At 42.7% G+C, this 20,953-nt stretch overlaps 1 protein-coding gene across 9 annotated transcripts in view; it reads left to right on the plus strand.

Annotated features, from left to right (window-relative positions):
- Positions 1–20,953, plus strand: part of CPQ (carboxypeptidase Q) — a 272,115-nt gene that overhangs the window by 38,163 nt on the left and 212,999 nt on the right. For all 9 annotated transcript variants that reach the window (XM_061603538.1, XM_061603548.1, XM_061603525.1 and 6 more), the window contains exons 2-3: positions 976–1,419; positions 11,923–12,130. In XM_061603538.1, coding sequence (XP_061459522.1) covers positions 990–1,419; positions 11,923–12,130 — 638 coding nt within the window. In that variant the 5' untranslated portion in view covers positions 976–989. The remainder of the gene's footprint in view (positions 1–975; positions 1,420–11,922; positions 12,131–20,953) is intronic.

A 20,953-nucleotide genomic window follows, 5' to 3' on the forward strand; every position in this document is an offset into this window, starting at 1 on the left:
GTGAAGGAACATTCCAGTGGTGCCAGTGAGGGTTGAGGGGCCCCTGTGCAAACTGACCTCTGATGAGCCCCCTCCTCTGTCAGTGGATCCTGGTGGCCTCATCTGGTGGTGGCAGGAGCAGTGCCAAGTGGCGGAGCCTAGCTGCCATTTTTATTGCTGGTGATGCCCCCTACATAACATGGTTCTGGGACACCACTGGAAATTTAACTGCTGTCAAGCTCCAGCCACCTGGTGCTGCTCACAGCAGTGGACGAGAAAAAAAGGAGGGCAGAGCAGGTATCAGTGGTGGCTTTTGCTGTGGCACTGGGGCCCTGGCAAGTGCCTGAAAGTGCCAGATGCTGATCCGGCTCTTCATTCAATTATGTGAGCCCCCCACTTGCAAACATCAAGTAGTTTCTATTCATGCCTATGGGTGAAAGGATAAAAGTAATTAAAGGGTATTGTTCTCTAGGGACTTCAACTTCCCAAGACCTGGGACCCACCTGGGAACCTCAACCTCCACAGGCAACATGGCATCCTTTTCCAAGATTCCATGTGCTGTGGGGTAGGCATAGCTTATCAGTAAAAGTGTGGAGCCCGTGCACTGAAGGCTAAAGCCAGTGAATGAAGGGCAGAGCCGATCCACCAGATGAAGCCCATGGAAAAAGCTATTTTTATAAACGTACTGCTTTCTTACGTGCTACAAGTCCCCTGCTGTCAAGCAGTATATGCATACAGGATACTCCACAGGCTGCTGTATTGTCTTTAAACTGGATTCCTTTAAACAGCAGTAAAACAAGTGCTGGGTTCGGTCGTCCTTCTCATTTGGCTTCATAAATTACCTTAAAAATTGGCTTTACCTTTTTGTCATTTCACAACTCTCATGTGATAAGGCTTGATTAGATATAGTTTACTTTTTAGCTGGCAGACACACTTCAAAACTGGAACAGTGCTGAACAGCTTTATGATTTGCTATTCTCTTTTCTCCTCTTACAGATTGACCCTGTAAAATGAAGCTTTTGTTTTTAATAGCCCTCATTTGCCTGTTTCCTCAAAGCAAAGGGAATCCATTAAGCAATGGCAGTGATGGCTACCAAAGAACATTTGAAGACATTAAAAGGGAAATAGCTGGCTATTCAGAGATTGCTAAGAAGATTATCAACCTGGCTGTTCATGGCAAGGCTCAGAACAGATCTTATGAAAGGCTTGCCCTTTTTGTGGACACTATTGGGCCAAGGCTGAGCGGCTCCAGAAATCTAGAACTGGCTATCCAATACATGTATAAAGCTTTGAAGAAAGATGGGCTGGAAAATGTCCACTTGGAGCCAGCAAAAATTCCCCACTGGGAAAGGGGAGAAGAGTCGGCAATGATGGTGGAACCACGCAAGCACACCATTGCTCTTTTAGGGCTGGGCAGCAGCATTGCAACTCCTCCAGAAGGTAAAGGTTGACAGACTTTTCAGAGTTAATTATCATCATACGCCTTATGTAGACTATACATTTAAAGCACTATCACACTACTTTAAAGAGTCATGGCTTCCCCCAAGGAATCCTGGGGATTGTAATTTGTTAAGGGTGCTGAAAGTTGTTAGGAGACCCCTATTCCTCTCACAGAGCTACAATTCCCAGAGTTCTCTGGGAAGAGGGACCGGCTGTTAAACCACTCTGAGAACTGTAGCTCTGTGAAAACAATAGGGATCTCCCAACAACTTTCAACACTCTCCACAAATTACGCTTCCCATGATTCTTTTGGGGAAGCCATGACTGTTCTAAAGTGGTATGATGCTGCTTTAAATGTATAGTGCAGATGGGGCCATAGCTGACATCATCATTTTTGGTTTGGTGTGGGTTTTAAGAAATCTATCCTAGGACTCATGTTTAGTGTATTTTATTTATTTAATAGAATGTATATGCTACTTAATCATCAAAACCTCTAAGCAGTTTATATACAAAATGTAAAGTGCAAGGTTCCACATCTCCAGAGGGGAGCACTACTTACCCAGGTTTGATTTCCATTGGAAGTTTATGGTGTTTTGTAATATTTTAGTTTGAGATGGGGGAGGGAATAAAGACAAGTCATCTTCTCCCAAGATCCCCTAGCCCAGGAGTGGGGAACCTTTCAGTCCAAGGGCCATATTTCCTTCCGGTCAACCTTCCGGGGATCATATGCCAATGGTGGGTGAGGTCAGAGGCAAAAGTGGGTGGAGCCACAAATACAGTGGGCCTTCATACAGTAGGCTAGTTTCTATACACACTCACTCACACACCCCTCTCTATCCTCTATCCAGGCAAGGAACAGGCATGATCAGAGTTCAAGGCTACATTCCAGTCAGACAAAAATACCAAAGGAAGGTGCAAAGCAGGGCTGGTGAAGGGTGTGGCTGAGGTGAGGTGTGGGAAAAGGCCTAAGGGCCAGATATTATTTATTAAATTAATATCCTGCTCTTCGTTCCAAAGGAGCCCAGGGCAGCAAACATAACAAAACAAATTAACAGCAACAAAAAGAAAAGCATTCTAAAAACAGTTTAAAATATTCTAAAGCCCAGTTACAGTTTAAGAACATTCTTTCATCCAGTGATCTCCAGGTTACCAGGAACAGCCACTGAATGCCTAAGTAAACAGGAATGTTTGCAACTTCCTCCTGAAAGTCAACAGAGATGGAGACAGATGAACCTCACTGTGGAGGACATTCCACAAATTGGGAGCCACTACTGAAAAGGTCCTATCATGGGTCAGCACCAACCGGGCAACTCCTGATGGTAGCACCAACAAGGTCTCACCTGCCAATTGGAGGGTCTGAGATGGTTGATATTGGGGAAGATGTTCCTTTTTGATACCTGGGTCCCAAGTCATTCAGGGCTGTATATGTTAGTACTAACACTTTGAATTGGGCGTGGTAGCTCACTGGAGACAGAGAGGCTTGGAAAGCCTCATTTGGTCCCAGAACCCGTGGTTCCCCACTCCTGTCCTAGCTTTCATCCTCTATCAAGAAGCCATCACGTAACAGTTAGCTCCCATGGAAACATATAACTTGAATATCTGAGGCTATTAACACTGTTTTTTACAAGTCTAAGCCTCTGACCTTATTTGCGAAACCCTGGTTTAGATTTATCCAGCCTTACTGATATGAGAAATTGAATAGATTTGTGTCTGTCCAGAAGGTTTCAGGACCAGGATAAATGGAGTGAATGGGAGAAAAATGAATATGGGGGTGGGGATGTATTTCTTCTGGTTCTCTGACGGAGGCTTTCCCCATAACCTGCTAACTGGTCCTTGTAACTGTAGAAGCCAGGGATTGAACCTGTGACCTTGTGCATGCAAAGGAGGTGCTATTGTCCTTACCCCATTCCTTATCCATGCCACACATCATGATCATCAATTTAATAGATTATTAGTCTACCTTGTAGGGTATATATCCCCACTCCCCCCCAAAAAAACCCAGGTTATGACAATAAAATACAAAATTAAAATTCCAAGAGTAAGAACAACAAACACCATTAAAATAATCATAGATCATGCTATTGTTGCAAACACTAGTTATTGTATGACACCTCTGTAGATTCAAAGAAGGATTTCCTTTCTATCCACAGCCCAAAATAAGTAATTGCAGCGACTCTTCTGTTTGCTACCTATCTCACTAATTAGCAATGGGTGAATCTGTCAGTTTTAGTTTCTCTCAATTTCTTATTTTTCCAACCTCAAGTTCAGTTTGCAATATTTCTTTGTCAGCATGTTAGTGCATATTTCTCCTAATATACACATTTTTGTATGCAATTTTGACTAATATTCACCTTTTTTGCAGTTTTCTTTGATCATTTTTGTATGTTCTTTTCACTAATAAATTCATTTTTATACACACTTTTTGCTGATCACATTTTTTGTACACATTTTTGGGTTGGAGAACTTCATTGCAAAATTCAGAGAAGTGTGACTTTTAAAGGATGGCTGTCATTCTGTTGAAGTATTGCTTTGGGAAGTGTGAATTTGATAGGTTCACATTAAAACGCAAACCAAAACAAATTTCTTCCCCATTCCTACCACTAAATAATTTTTGCAGTCTGCCTATTGTGGCAAAATGATCTTTTGTGTATGTACTTGCATGTTTAACATGTAGCCTGTTAAGGCATTTAAATTTTTTATTTTTATTTATTAAATTTATATCCCGCCCTTCCTCCTAGTAGGAGCTCAGGGTGGTAAACAAAAACACTAAAAACACTCTAAAACATCATAAAAACAGACTTTCAAGTATATTAAAAGAAACATCTTTAAATATGTGTTAAAGCAAAACATCTTTAAATATCTGTTTACTCCTAACATGCAATCCTTCACAGTCTATAAGTTACCAAAATATTTTTTCCACTTTGACCATCTAGAGAATTGAGGAGAACATCACAGGAAAAGTAGTCTTGAAAAGAAAAGAAAATTAAAAAAGAAAGCATTTTCCTTGATACATATTGGCTCCTTCCCACCTTAGTGGAAACTTCTACAGGTATTCAAATCAATTCCAACAAAAATGATTTTCCTTTATGGAAGAATACTTGTGAAGCTTTGTCAGGATGCAAAATCCACATACGAGACTCATCAGCTGAAGCAGAGTTAGAGGAGACCCATACCATACATTTAAAGCACATGACTTTCCCCAAGGAATCCTGGAAACTGTGGTTTTCACCTCACAGAACTGCAACTTTCCAGCACCGTTAACAAACTACAGCTCTCATGATTTTTTGAGGAAAGTCATGTGTTTTAAATGGGTGTAATTGTGCTTTAAATGTATGGTGTGGACCTGACCTTAATCGCCTGCTCTCGGATCTTTCTTGCAGAATCCATTTGGATTTGATGTTCGGGTTTAATCAGTGAATTGTAAGACTGTAATTTTTCACTCCAAAACTCCTGATGATTGTTCCCAGTGGCTTCATATAAATGTTAAATATCATGGGAGACAAGATGAAACCTTGTGGGATACCACAGGAAAGCTCCCATGGTGTTGGACAGAAGCCTCCCATAACTACTTTCTGGAAACATCACTGGAGGTAGGAGCAGAACCACTGAAGTACATCCCCCATCTTCCTGAGCTGCTCCAGAAAGATACCATGGTCAATGGTATCAAAAACTGTTGAGAGGTCAAGAAGAAAAAGCAGGGTTGCACTCCCCCAATCTCTCTCTCAAGAAATGTCATTGACCAGAGTGACTAAGGCAGTTTCAGTGCCATGACAGGATCTAAAGCCAGACTGAAATGGATCCAGATAGTCAGTGTTCTCCAAGCACCCCTGAAGTCGGACCACCACTACCTTCTCGAGCACCTTGCCCAGTGCATGCACAGAGCCATGTGGCGCTTTGGACCCTGGCAGTCTGCTGATAATCAGAGCTTGTGTACAGCTGGGTGGGGCTCTTTGCAAGTCCCAACCATAAGCTGATCATCAGGACCTGATTGCCATGGCTTTCATAGTAGGTAGTGGAGGTAACTCTGCCATAGGTTCTCACCCGCGTCCTCCCTTAGGATTGCTCTGCCAAACTTATTTGACTAATCAAGCCAGATTTAACTGGATAATAGCCCAACTTTTTCCTCCCCCTGTCTTTTATATATTTCTGTGTTTTTGTATTAAGGAGACATTTAGTATGTTATTTATTCTTTAAAAACTAAGCATATCATTTTTTAAAATCAACTTTGGGAGATTTTTTTAAGGCTTGCACAGGCTGTGAAAGGGAGGCCTGCTCGTGGCTGGTGTCTTTCATTAATGCAGCAAGGAGCTGTCAAGAATAGCTACTGTTCTTTCTCTCCTTGATGAGCAATCATGAGCACATGTTGTTATGTTTTATCACTTGAGGTGGTGTATAAATGGAGCACGAGGGTGAATTACCTGGTGCAAATTCTGCTCATCTATTACCGAAGCTGCTATGTCATGTAGATTGCAGTACCAACCAGAAGAGACCTTGATTCCCCCTGCCCCCCTCCCCTGCAGTGGAAAATGAAAAATGTGTAGATCCCTGGCTTCATTTCCACTGGCCATCATTCCAGCCCTTTGGATGATCCTGTCACTGAGACATTTCTTAGGTATATTACTATACTCTTCATTAGGAACGGCTGGAGCTTATCAGTTAACCTCACTAAGATGCCAGCAATAGCAGCAGTAGATTTTGCCCTTGGTGCTCAAATTTGGCATGTTTGGCACTTAGAAAGAAAGGAAAAAAGGCTGGAAGCCAGGCCAGCCAGCCAAACAGACTTTTTTCACCTTTCTTATATACTTCTGGAATCAAAATCCAAGATCTGCCCGCAACAACTTTCCTTGATTTCTAGAAACAGTATCTTTTGTTTATTTAATACATTTTTAATAGGAAGCCAGCTTTGTGACTTGGTCTAAGCTGCAGGCCAGAGAGTGTCTGAAACATCTCACTGTCCACGTCACAGTACTGCTAATCACTATTATTTCAGTCTTGTCTGGAGGGGATTTCAACCATCTTGCCTATATACAGTGCCCCACCGTAACCCTCCCCTGCCTGAATTAAAAACAAAACAAAGCTGGGCAGGTTCAGGGTCTGATGAATCGAGAGCAACTGGACACCATAAGCATACCAGTGGCACTGAACTTCCTGCTTTCTTGTTATTTATAAGCTCACCCTTCAGTCTTGCATCAGATCAAGCATAGCGGGGGCAACAAAAGGAACTCAAGGGTAGGGATGCCTGTGGATTTTATTCATTCTGCGTTTCTAAGCAAACCTGATCTGATTCATACTTCCTGGACTAATTTGCGGAGTGGAACACATTTAGCCTTTGGTTTTTACACTTTTCTCATTTTGAGATAGTTGTCAGCTCAAGAATGCATATAAAAATAGATATTTTGGGATAACATGCATACAGAAATGGGTACTTTTGGATAAAATGCATACAAAAATTGATGCTTTCAGATAAAATGAGTAAAAACACAATTTTGTGAAATGTACATTTAAAATCACGTGGAGGAGTTTTTTTGTGCAGTTTTTTAAAAAATACAAAAGCATATGGAAACAGAATGGAATGGACTTATGAATGAATATATGCAAAATTGACACAGACTGGAAATAGGCTAATATGTCCTTCCTACTGAAGAACCTTGCAGTGGAAATACAAGGAAGGTGATGAACAATCACCCATTAACACCCTCTGTGGTAGGGACAGACAAAGTAGAGCCCTCCATAAATTGCTGGATTACATTTCCTACCATTTCTGACCACCGGTCATGCTGATGGGAGTTGTCTAACAACATCTGCAGGGCACCATGTTGGCTACCCTCCTCTACAGCTTCCCAATACAAATGAGCAGGTCCCACTCATGATTGTGATAACACTGAGTTATAACTGTATCCTGCCCTTCTTCCAAAGAGTTCATGGTGGCATGCATGTTCCTTTGTTGTTACTGTTACATCAACCTTTGTGGTGGCAGACTAAAAAATAGTGATTGGTCACCCAGTAAGGTTTGGGCTCAGTAAGCCTAAAATCACACCGTCTTTAACCATGCTGGCTATTACTTAGCATTTACATAACATTTCTTAAAGTTTAAAGTGCTGTGCATATTCTATCTTGTAAACTTTGCAATCCAGCAACGTAAGTTAGGTTTAGGAATGGGATCCATTGGCCGGTGCCAGGTGGAAAGCATTCCGTTGACCTGACAAGCTGGTATTGATTCGAGTTCGTTCTTTGTCTGCTAGCCACTGCTTTTGCGATCCATTTATTTCACCACACAAAAAATATTGATATTAATATTGATAATTGTAAAGGCAATATCAATATTCTGAAAAGAAATATTGATAAATGAAAGAAAATATCCATGAAATTATCATTATTGATATAGATACTTTAGAGGCAGGTGATGTTTTTTTAAACCATTTTCAGAAATGGCCACAGAAAATCACTACATAGAAATCCGATCCACAACAATAGAAAATAAGTTAATTAATTTACTTTAATTTAGTGCCAGGGGAGGAGGTGATGGCTACAAAACTTGCATAACTTTAAAAGGGGCTTGGACAAATTCATGGAAGTTATGAATAGCTACTAACAGTGATGACTATGTACTACCTCCAGTATCAGAGGAAGTTATACTCTGAATGCCAGTTGCTGGGGAGCACAAATGAGGGAAGTACTGTGGCACTTTCCACGGGCATCTGGTTGGCCACTGTGAGAACAGGGTGATGGAAAAGAGGGGCCTTTGACCGGATCCAGTAGTGCTCTTGTTACCTTCTTAGGAAGCACTTGCCTCATTCCGCCAGATGATAGCCCTGCTGCTGTGCATATATGTGGTGTGTGTGGCAAGAAGGGCAGGAGTTTCGTGTTCAGAGCCATTTCTATCCAAAACTTGAAGAATATATCTTTAAGTTACAGCTTGAAAATGAGTGGCAATTGTTTGCTATTGAAAAATAAGGGGCAACCTTTTGTTACTGAAAACTTGAAAAATTCTTTGCAAATGAAACAGATTTCAAGCATCCCAATGAGACTGTAATTACAGTTTACAATTACAAATTTAAAAACTGAAGGGAGACTCCAGTGCTCTTTCATTCTTTCCACTGACTGCAGAACAAACCAAATGTGTGTCCGTGTCCAACATATGTTCTTGTATTTAGCTTTTACTTACGTGTTTTGTGGCTTCTAGGTGAAATACATAGTGGTGGAATTCCAGGCATCCATTATGACTTCTATATTTAGCAGCACAGTCATGCTCTTGTTGTTGTACAGTTTCCACTTGTGTAACTAGTTTGCAAGATTGCATCTTAAGCATTGTGGTCATTTTGTGAACAATTTTGTAAAAACCATGAAATGTGGTTCCCAAATGAATGTTCAATGATATACCTAGTGCAAGCAAAAAACCCACATCCCATCTGGTTGTCACTGTTTCCTATAAACATTTATTTGTTCTCTCAGGCAAGGCCACAAGGTAGGCAGAGAGGAAACCTTGATAGTGGTTTTTACTTGCTTTTGTACTGAAATTCAGAAACCGCAGATCTTCTTAAAAAAATCTACTGAAAGGATTTTTTTCAGCCAGGCCACTGATTTTGTGTTTTTATAAATCACTTTCACATTCACCCATGAGTTAACAAAAACTGTGTGTAGGAAATATATTGGATTCATTTCAAATGGATTTTATGAAAAAGAACTTCCTGGAAGATTGTGCCCTTTGTTTCATGTTTCATGTTACTCCCCAGTCAAGCAAAACAATGGTCAGATCATTTCGATACTTCAAAACTGTGTGGTGTGTGTGTTTAAAATGGAAATAATTGTAGCCCCGCACATCTTTAAACCCAGTGGAAGACATAATGACATATCTTCCTCATTTTATTCCAGAATAGCTGATTGCATGAGTGATAAAAGACAGATGTGTTCCCTTGGGGATAGGGGAGTGTTACTGTGCTGGGAGCTGTTCTTTCCTAAGCCTTATGGGTCAGCTTTCCCTCTGCCAGTGCTATTGCCATGTGGTGTCACATGTGAACTGGTCATTCCATGAAAACGCTCTTCTAATGAGAGGGCAGTTTGCTAGGCCACATGCAGCCACCCCTTCTTTTACTTAGAAATGTACACGATGCAAGTTGCACACGTTGCTAGCATCTTGCTTATCTATGCACAGGGGCACCGCTACCGTTAGGCAGAATGAGGCAGTCATCTCAGGCAGCTGATTTTGGGGTCACTTTCAGACAACCTGTTTATTGAGCATTCGTTCTGATTTGTTTTTGCACAACGTTTTCAGGAACGTTAGACGACATCAACTATTTCTTGACCACTCATTCTGATTTAGGGAAGTTAGATGGTATTGCATCAAACAAATGTTACCCAACACTATTCAGTGCATCTTCCCATCACTTCCCTTATCGCAAAAAGTCTGGTTTTGGGGGAAAGTGGATTCATTGTGCAAGAGTTGCAAATCAACTTTGATTGTGCAACCAATCAGGTGGCCTCGGTGGCACGGAATGCGTTTTACCATCTTCGTCTAGTAGCCCAACTACGCCCCTATCTGGACAGTGACGATCTCGCCTCAGTTGTTCATGCTCTGGTAACTTCTAGATTGGACTACTGTAATGCGCTCTACGTAGGGCTGCCCTTGAAGACTGTTTGGAAACTCCAGCTAGTGCAAAATGCGGCAGCCAGGCTGTTGACGAGGACCCATCGGTCTGCGCATATAACACCTGTCCTGGCCCGCCTGCACTGGCTACCCATCTGTTTCCGAGCTAGATTCAAGGTGCTGGTTTTGACCTATAAAGCCTTATACGGTGTGGGACCGCAATACCTTGTGGAACGCCTCTCCCGCTATGAACCTACCCGTCCACTTCGTTCAGTATCTAAGGCCCTCCTCCGGGTACCAACTCATCAGGAAGCCCGGAGGATTGTTGTTAGATCTAGGGCCTTTTCTGTGGTGGCCCCCGAACTCTGGAACAGCTTACCTGAGGAGATACGCCTGGCGCCTACGGTACTTTCTTTTAGGCGCCAGGTTAAGACCTGGCTATACTCCCAGGCATTTTAATGTTTAATGTTTAATGTTTTCATGTTTAACGTTGTTAGTTAACTTGCTGTTATGTGTTATTGATTTTATTATACTATTGTATTTTAATCCTGTTTGTACACTGCCCAGAGAGCTATTAGCTATGGGCGGTCTAAAAATGAAACGAAATAAATAAATAAATAAATTTGGTGGTATGTGATTGAATTCCTACCTGGATGACATGAAAGAGGAGCAAATTGTTAGTTATTTAATTTATTATTATTATTTGTGTGTGTATACACACACAGCCAGTGAAAGGAAAGGGGCTTGTGGCATTTTCTACCTCAAGTGATAGCCCCCCAAATGCGGCTAGCCTTGGGCACTATGTGCCTTGACTTGTTGGGAGGGGGGCACCATTTCCTGGTCCATGTCAGGCAGCAGAATGTTTTGGGCTAGCTCTGCCCATAGGCAGCACCACCATGAGGGAAGGTGAGGCAACTGCCATTATGAGCAGTTGAGTGGGAGACAGAACAGGTCTGACCCATGGGTCCATAATCCACTGGGAATTCTCTTATGTGAGCCTCTGGCCACATTCACACTACCCATTTATTTCACTATTATTCCACTTTAACCAGTCATGGCTTCTCCCAAAGAATCCTGGGAAGTGTAGTTTGTGAAGGGTACTGAAAGTTTTTAGGAGACTCCTATTCCTCTCACGAACATGCAGTTCCCAGAGTTCCCTGGGAAGAGGGATTAATGATTAAACCACTCTGAAAATTGTAGTTCTGTGACAACTCTTAGTCAGTCCCCTTCAAAAACTCCACTTCCTAGGGGTTTTTTTGTGGAGGGGGGGGAAGCTGGAACTGTTTAAATTGGAATAAAAGTGGAATAAATGTCTGGTGTGAAAGTATCCCCAGTGGAATGTACAGCCATGTGTGCAAGAGCACTTCCTGGTACATTGTGTTGTATCTTGATTAATGGGAGGTACAGATGGAGGAGAAATTTGGTTCAGTTCATACTTTAATGATAATCTACCTAATTTGCAGTTCCTGACACAATACATGGCTAAAATGCAATTATCCTTCAAAATTTACACCTCTGCAAATTTTGCAATCTAGTTTTCGAACCCAAAAACGTGTATAAAAGTGCACATATTAGGGAGAATTGTGTATAAAAATGCATATATTGGTCGAAATAGCATACAAAAATGCATTATGTTAAGGAAAATTGCTTGCAAAAATGTATATATTAGGCAAAATTACATACAAAAATGTGTATAGCAGGAGGAATTCACACTAAAGTGCTGATGAATTCTCATGACGACTTTTTAAAATAGCAAATGGATACAGTAAGACTGGAGAATGAGAATCTGAGAGAAACCAAAACTGGCAGATTTGTCCCTCCCTAGAATGTGGGGGGGGGGTCATTTGGATTTTCCACCTTGGGCACTGAAATGTCTTTGGTCAGGCCTGTATGCATAACTGCTCATTTTTCATTTCCAGGCATTACGGCTGAGGTCTTAGTGGTGACTTCCTTTGATGACCTGCACAAAAAAGCTCAAGAAGCCCCTGGAAAGATAATTGTTTACAACCAGCAATTTGTCAATTATGGTGAAACAGTACAGTACAGAGTTCGAGGAGCCGTGGAAGCAGCTAAAGTGGGAGCGAAAGCAACCCTTATCCGGTCTATTACTTCATTTTCAATTAACAGGTAAGGGTGCTTAGTGCGAATCACACTTCACCTCTTCTTTTGGTTAGTGTTTCCAATTGTCACCGTACTCTGAAGCGTGTATGCTCCCAATACAACCAGGAGTGGTTTGGTTGGAAGCATTTGCTGTATATTCTGTTGTTACTCTCCTACTGGTAGTTCAAGTGGGGAATCTGATCTCCGAAACTGCTTTCTAGCTGGAGCCCTAGTCGTTATTTGAGGAATTACTGGTTGTGTGATAAGTCTGTAGAACGGCAGCTTTTAAAACATCACATTTCACACAAAGGATGGCACATACATGTTCTCTAATTGTTGCTTCAGAGTAATCAGAATGACTCCATGGCTGGAACTGAGAGGAAAATAGCCCTTTGCTGATGTAGAATGACAGCATGTTGGGGAAGGAGGAATGAGGAGCCTGCCCTACATATGTTCATTAGAAAGCGTCTGTGTCCCAGCTGCAGCGTTGCCCCAATCTTACTGCCCGAAGTGAAACAGCAAATGGCACACACATGTATACCCAGGTGCATAGTACCCAAGGCCAGCAAGTTATCTGACACCTGAGGCAGGAAATCGTACAGGCACCTCTCTCCATAACAGTGGAAAAACCCCTGGAAATTAAATAACTAAGGTTGGTATTCAATGCTAGCCCTACTCAGAGGAGATTCATTGAATTGACATGACTAACTTACCTTCATTTATTTCAGTGTGTCTACTCTGAGTAGGACTTAGTTGAATACAACCCTAAGAATCTGCTGCGCTTTCATGACACCCCAAATCATCTACATAAGGGTAGGGCTGACCCTGTAAATAGCTATATACAAGGAGGACTCTATGTGGGAATTTCAATGAATGTGTTTAGGTTGGGGGCAGAGCCTGCCCCTGTGATGCCACCCCTCCATGTGATTTCAGTCTGTGTGATTTCACATTTGAGAAAGTCTTGTGTTAGTCCTAGTTCCTATACACTGTAGTTATGTTTGTTGGTATAAATATTCATAATAATTATGGAATGGTCCTCCTGACAAGGTGTGCCTGGCTCTATCACTGTCATCTTTTCAGTGCCAGGTCAAGACTTCTTCTTCTCCCAGGCATTTTAGCATGTGTTTTTTAAATCGTTTTAAAATTTTTAAAGTGTGTTTTAAATTGTTTTTAAAAGATGTGTTTTAAACTTGTATATTTGTTTTTAATGTTTTTAGTTACTGTAAACCGCCCAGAGAGCTTCGGCTATGGGGCGGTATACAAATACAATGAATGAATGAATGAATGAATGTTTATTAGGAATTTCTGAGTCAAGGTACTTCCAGTGTTTAAAAATCTTAGATTGTTCTCACAAACAAATGTTTCTCACAAAGAAATGTTTGTTAAGGAACATTTCTGCTTTTTCCATTTTACAGAGTGGAGAACTGAGATGTAGTAATTTGCAGGGACTGAGATTTGAATACAAGTGTCCTAGATTCAAGTAAAAGCCTGGTGGTCAGTATGGTTCTTCCTCTTCACCACTTTCAAGAATTATTTTCATTGTTGTTCCTTTTGACATTGCATAGACTCAAAGTTGACAACGTTTTGCATGCATGAAGATTCTGTCATACTAGGAAGTTTCCACGTACATCCACAATATGTATTTCTAGTGACTAAAACTAGAGACATGTGAAATCTCCTCTGAGAAACCCTGTTAGTATTATCGACTCTCTCTTGGCTTCACTCAAGGAATAACAAGCACATTGGTTATGAATTTTGCTTTAGACAAAATGTTGGTGCTAACTGAAACGAGGACATACTTTTTTTGGCTCTATATTCTTTATATTTTTCCAGGCTTCAGTGCTGAGACCCAGTGGTTTTTGTGTGTGTGATGGAACTGAGCAGTACATAGTACAGGCACCTCTTTTTTTGCTGCCCCTGGCAACTATTTTGTGCTGGCACTCACAGCTTTTTTTATCAAGGTATGAGTACCCACACCTCATTTTTTTAACCTCCCCCTCCCAAAAAAGCACTGCTGAGACCAATATTTGGGCTGTACAAAAAATAAGGATCATGAAAGCCAAGATGATGGTCTAGAGTTAACGCAAAGGTTGAAGCTCTGTAAATGAGGTGACTACAATTGACCGTTTCCCTCTTCCGTGTTACAGTGTGGCTTGCTTTGTGGACATACAAAAGTAGCCTTGCTGTGGCAAGTTGGCCCCTTACTACTGTGATGTTGAAAATTCATCTTTGGTTGGGGGGGGAGGATCACATTCTGAGTCTGAGTGTTTGTGTATGTGCACATGCACATGTGCACGCAGACACGCACATGCACAATTTCACATGGGGGAGGGCCTGGAGATCGCAACATGATGGCCTTAAACCACATTATAAGTAGGGGGAGTAGTGCTGTGTTGAGACATTTCTCCCATTTCTTGACAGATTTGTTCCCCTGTGGAAGAGGTTACTATTTTTCTATATAATTCTCAGGGTGCTCTAGAATTTCTTTAGAATGTTGGTCAGTGCAGAATTGTGCTTGCTGTATTGTTGAAGGTGGTCATTGGTGGGGTGTGTGTGTTTCCACTGAACATTTATCCAGCACTCTGCAGCCTCCCTGGATGCCTCTGCTTTCTGATTTGAAAAAGCCCCACGGGAAGAGTTACTTCACAACATCTTCTCCTGAGCTTTAATTGAAATGCAGGAAACCAGGGATGCTGGCTATGGAATGCCTGAGACTGGTGCTTTTACTGATTTTTTTTTTAAGGAAAGTCCTTCCTTTTACCTTTAGGACATATTTCCATTCTCATTTCTTTAAAAGTAAAAATACTTCACCTAAAAATAAACAAACAGCTGTCGGGTGCACAACATCAGCTTCTCTATGCTTCCAGGAAAGCCCAGCTGAGGAAGTCAGGGTTTTTTCCAGAAAGGATAGCCCCTAGGAAGGCTGCAAAATTCAGAGACCACTGGGGGGATAATTTGTAGAATGAAAGAAAGCACCTTCACAAACATCCTTTGGCCACCTTTATTTATTTATTTATTATTTAATTTGTATCCCGCCCTTCCTCCCAGCAGGAGCCCAGGGCGACAAACAAAGCGCTAAAAACACTTAAAAACATCATAAAAACAGATCTTAAAATACATTCAAACAAAACAGCGTTAAAAACATTTTTAAAAAAACAACTTTAAAAAAGGGTTAAAAACATTATTAAAAAACATATTAAGCAATTCTAATACAGACGCAGACTGGGATAGGTCTCAACCTAAAAGGCTTGTTGAAAGAGGAAAGTCTTCAAAAGGTGCCGAAAAGATAGCAGAGATGGCACCTGCCTAATATTCAAAGGGAGGGAATTCCACAGGATAAGTGCCGCCACACTAAAGGTCCGTTTCCTATATTGTGCAGAACAAACCACCTGATAAGATGGTATCTGCAGGAGGCTGTCACCTGCAGAGCGCAGTGATCGACTGGGTATATAAGGGGTAAGACGATCTTTCAGGTATCCTGGTCCCGAGCTGTATAGGGCTCTGTACACCAAGACTAGAACCTTGAACTTGTCCCGGTAGCAAATGGGCAGCCATTCCTTTCCCTTGAAAGGAAGGTAAGCATGGCAAAACTGTGTGTATGCTTGTGCGTGCACACACACATGAATTTCAGTGATCTTTTTTCCCTCTTGAGTATTTTGAAATGCAATTTTTTTTATCAGAGAAAAAATGCAGGAGAAAGTTTTAACAGAGCACTAGTAGCAGGAGACAAAATTCATTGCTCAGGAGAGTCCATTTTTTGAGGTATCATCATCAGGGCTTGCCCTGTCATTAGGCAATGATAGCAAATGCTAGGGAGAGGTGTTGGTGTGTGTGTGCGTGTGTGTGTGTGTAAACAGGCTTCTGTGTCCAGGGGGTAGCCCCTGTGACAGTGGACAATTCTGCCCCATTGCCAATGTTGAAGTAAGATTTAGTTGCCTGACCAGTTGACTTCTGTATGTGGAATGGGGGGGGGCAGCTTGTCTTTCACCTTAGGCAGCAAAATGTCTCAGACTAGCCGTGATCGTAGTGGCAAATGTAAGGTGTGCTCCAGGCATTTCATTGTGACAGTAAAGGAATTATATGAAGAAATGGAACAGCTTATTTTTTCCCCTTTACATACGAAAATTGAATCATGGCATTTCATAAATGAGTTTGATCTAACATTTATGACATGAAAGTGGATTGTAAAACAGTAGAAAATTAGTCCGGTTCTTTTCATACAGTCTGTCTGCAATTCTGGCTATTAAAACAGGCTTAGTTTCAGACCATTGGTCCTGATTTCTGACAACCAGGAGGGCCAGAAAATTGTTTTTGTAAGGAAAACTTAGACTTCGCTTTTTTAAAAAAAAATGGGGCCAAAAGAAAAGTGCTATGTTAATACACCATAGTTGTTTTTTAAGCCATATCTCTGAAATTGACAGCATTACACTGAGTCAAACCACCGGTCGGTTGGTCTGTCCTGATTGTGCCCACTCTGACTTGCAATGCCTCTACAAGTTCTTTGGTGGAGGTCACCTACAGTGGTGAAGTATTTTACTCTGGGATTTTATACATGCAAAGCATGTGCTCTATCTAAGATTGAGCTGTGGGACCTCCCACAAAAGTCTTTTTTTTAAAAAGCCATATCTGATGAATACAAGCAGTATTGAGTTTAATATTTTAGAGTGTTTGGGTTGTGATAGAGAAGCTGCAAGACAATGGAGTAATTCTGACCTAGTCATTTGGTGGCTAGCAGCAGTGTCCAGTTCAGAGCGAGAACCACCAGTCGGAGATGAGGGTGCAATCAGTTCTTGTTTTATTAAAGTAATGGATACATCAAAGGCTGTGTGCCTCATAGAAACCCCTATGCTAACTCACTATAATCCCTAACTGCACTCTAGACATGCTCTGCAACTTGTAAAGAAAGTTGACTCAGCGCACACTTCCAGGCGCAGTAGCCTCAAATAGGAGAGGTCTTGGGGTGTAAACTCTCACTCCGTCGCACACATGCCCCCTTCTGCCCGGTCCGCTTCTCCCGACGTCGTGAGCGCGGTGAGGGGGGGCGAGCCTCCGAAGGCTCATCGGAAAGCACAGGTTCCTGATTGGCAGGCTGGAGAATGGAGGGCGGGGAAGCGTCGGGCGTTTCTAAGATACTGCTTGGTGAAGGAGGAGTGTCTGCTCTCTCAGGAGCATCCCCCAACAGTCCCGTGGGAGTGCTGGGGGGCTGAGCGCTGTTCCATTGAGGGGCAGGACCAGCCATGGGAACTGGTGGGGCGGGCGACTCGCTCTCTTCCCCAAGGTCGGGGTTAGACTCAACAACAGCTGGATCGTCCATGCTCCCTAATGGCTGAGGCTTCTGAAACTCATGCCTTCCCCCTCCTTCCTCGGGAAGGACGCTGGGTCCGTCACCCCTGGGCTCAACAAGCAGCAACAACCACACCAAAGACTTGAGATGCCAGCAAGGAAGGACAGGAGGGGATTAGGGATGGGTGAGCAGCCTTGTGCTGCCCCCCCAAACCCATGGCACATGTCAAGCATTAAATGTGAATGCTCGGAAACCTGCAAGGGGGTTCTTGAGCATTGACTTCACACTCAAGGGGTGCAATGGCACTTGTCCTCCACCTGCTACTTCTTTCTCTCTCCTCTCCCCTGGTGCCTCAGACTGTGAGCACCCCAGCTTGAATTGCTGTAAGCAAGACAGAGGCAGGTACAGCCCATTTTGATCCGGCCCTTTGCCTTGATTCTGCTCAGTTTCACCCAGGCCCCTTCCTTCTGCTACCCTCTTCCCAAAGGACTAAACAAACTCAACTTGAGGAAGGGGAAATAAGTGGCAGGCAGAGGGGGTTGGGGTCCAGAGATGATGGAAAGAGCCTGTCTGGCTTCCCATTCTGCAAGAAATAACATGATCCAAGTGACTTTAGCCATGGAGGATGATGGAGGTGGACTACAAGTGGGCCTCTTGTTGGCTAGAACTGACCATCAGATTGTTATTTTCTGCAGGGGGCGATGGAGCTTACAGTCAGATTCCATCAGTCCCTGCAAAAAAACCAACAACCAGAGGCTAATTTCCTGCTTGATGGAGACTGTTGGACCTTTCCCCATTGTCTACCTCTACCCACCACCCCTTCCCTCAAGATAAGTCCATGTTGTCCTTGGGGGTGAAGGAAGCGGTGGCAGGTGGAGAAAGGCAAGGTGAGTGTGAGTAAAATCAAGGTATGTGTGTATGTGGGGGATAGGCTGTGTCTGCCTCAGTTCTAATTGCAACAATTTGAGCACAATCATGCATCAAATACTGACTCCTGTCATGTCCCTTGGCCTGAGGAGGACTTGGACCAGTCGCCCCACTCAAAGGGAAGCTCTCGGCACCTCCTTCTGCACTGCCCCAGCCTGAGAACATGGCTCTTCCATCATTTTCAGAATGGCGAGGATGATTCCCCTGCACTTTCTTGCTCTTTCACCACACAGGAGCATGTGGTTGCAGAACAGGCTGCAGGCCCTATAAATATTGCCAGCAGCTGTCCTGTCCCAGAGGGGTGGAGCCACTGGAACGTTAAGCCCTGCCAGACCTTTTTTAAAAAAGGCTTCAGATAACTCTTCGGCCTTTGCTGAGACAACATCTTTGCAGACTTAGCCAGTAAAGCCCAATAGGAGCTGCCCAGGGCCTGGACTAGCCCTACCCAACCTGGCCCGGACTTGGACTGGAAGAGACTCTGATATTCATGGCCACTTTATTTGGGGTTCCTAGCAGAAGAGGATAACTTCATCCAGAGAGTGAATGACTGAAGAATAAAATTAAGTTTCAGGAAGTGATTTGGGAAGGATGTTCCAAGTGATACAGCCACAGTTCTCAACCTGATTGTATTGCCAATGCTTTGTGTGATACATGATTTCCTAATAACAAAGACCAAATGCTTGAAGAAATATGTCCATGATGTGCAAAAGAGGAGCTAGAACCAACTCAGCACACTGAGAGCTATAATGAGAATGATGATATCCAAATCTTGGTTCAAAAAAAAAAAGTGGTTAAAGGATGTAAGCCATTTAAGGATGGATCATGAATACCCAGGCACCTGGTTGGCCACTGTGAGAACAGGATGCTGGACTAGATGGGCCACTGGCCTGATCCAGCAGGCTCTTCTTATGTTCTTATGTTCTTAATAATGAGCACAAATCAATGGAACTCTTGGATTAAGAAAACCAAGCCCAATCCTTTTGTTTAATAAAAGTATTAAGGCTGTTACAAATCTGTTACTGCACCAAAAAGCAAGAATATTTTTCATGATGTAAACATTCTATAGTTTCTCATAATGTTCTTGTGTATAACTTGGGTTTCTTTCACACTAGAAATGTACTGTGGGATAGCTAACCTTTCTTCACTCGTTTTTTATGGAAATCTGCATGATGTCGTACAGGGCCGGTTCTAAAGGGTGGCCAGGTTGGGCACTGGCCCGAGGGCCCTGGAGCTACAGGAGCCCCTGAGGGGCCCTCTGTGATCCGCACCCCCTCACGCCCCCCACTTACCTGTCAGCCGGCTTTTTAGCATTGCCCTTAATGAAGATGGTGGCCGCAGCTTCCCTATGGTACTGAAGCCGCTGCCGCCATCTTAGTTGATGGCAGAGATGTGCGCGTGTAGCACGCATGTGTGCCATCAACAAAGATGGTGGCGGAGGCTTCATTCCCCTTAGGGAAACTGTGGCCGCCATCTTCATTAAGGGGAATGGTAAAGACTAGACAGGTAGGGGGGGCGTGTGTGTGTGTGTGCGGGTGGTCCATGCATGCGCGCGTAGGCACGTGCATGCACACCCACCCACCGGGGGGCCAGGGCAAGCTGATCCCCAAGGGCCCCCGCATGCCTGGAGCTGGCCCTGGTCGTGAATATAACATCCTGTTCTCATGTTTTCCCTGTTAACATTTTCTCCCCAGAGTTTAGAAAATTGACTTTAAAATTATCATGGTACAGCTGCATAATTATCCCATGTGTAGATGGACCTATTGCACAGCATTTTAGTAAGTTTTGGGGTCAGTTATGGCCTGAATAGATTGCTCTAGCCATTTCATTCTCTATGGTCCACCTCTTCTCTCTAGAAATCATGTCTATCCCTTAAACTTTTAACCTTTCTGAATAGCATTGCCTTTATTGCATTGTTTCTTCTCCAACCCCAAATTACAGCAGGGGTGCGGAATCATGGTCAGGAGAGCAGTGAGGAAAGGGGGAATAGTTAACACTTTCCCCACACCATGGCCCTAGTTAAAATCACCCAGTATTTCAGGCAAAGAGGACTAGCCACTTGGCTACAGAATGTCAGCTGGAAGTAGTCGCTCTTCTACTGCAACTTAAAACAGAACAGCAATGATTAGGAAGTGCTGAATCGCCCATGTCTGAAAGCACCCTCATGCTGGCACACAGGGATTCCCCAAGGCTTCTGAATTCTAATATTTCTAATATAATAAAATAGTTTGTATTGGCAATCTTAGCTCAAAGAAAAAAAACTTGTCTAATTGCTTATGTGCTAATGTCTGAAATTTCTTGCCATGGTTCCTTATATCATATAGTGATTTTTTAAGATTCCTGCTGTGACACATATGCAGGATTTTTATTTAAATAACTTTTAGTGTATTTATACTCTAAAAATGTATTTTTCACCGTACCACATAACATTGGTGGAGGGGATGTATGTTTTAGAACCAATTAAAAGATAGTCAAAGGTCTGGAAATAAGGGATATGGATTGAGACCATCTGCCAAAACTTGCTGCTCAGGTGTAAGTGATTACTGGCAGTGTTTTTCATTTTACTTGAAATGAATGAGAGATCAAATGGATGCTAAGTATCAGTTTCTTTGTACTCTTGAATATAAAGAGTTGTGTGTCAT

This window comes from Rhineura floridana, chromosome 1, assembly GCF_030035675.1.
Source record: "Rhineura floridana isolate rRhiFlo1 chromosome 1, rRhiFlo1.hap2, whole genome shotgun sequence".
Classification (NCBI taxonomy): domain Eukaryota; kingdom Metazoa; phylum Chordata; class Lepidosauria; order Squamata; family Rhineuridae; genus Rhineura; species Rhineura floridana.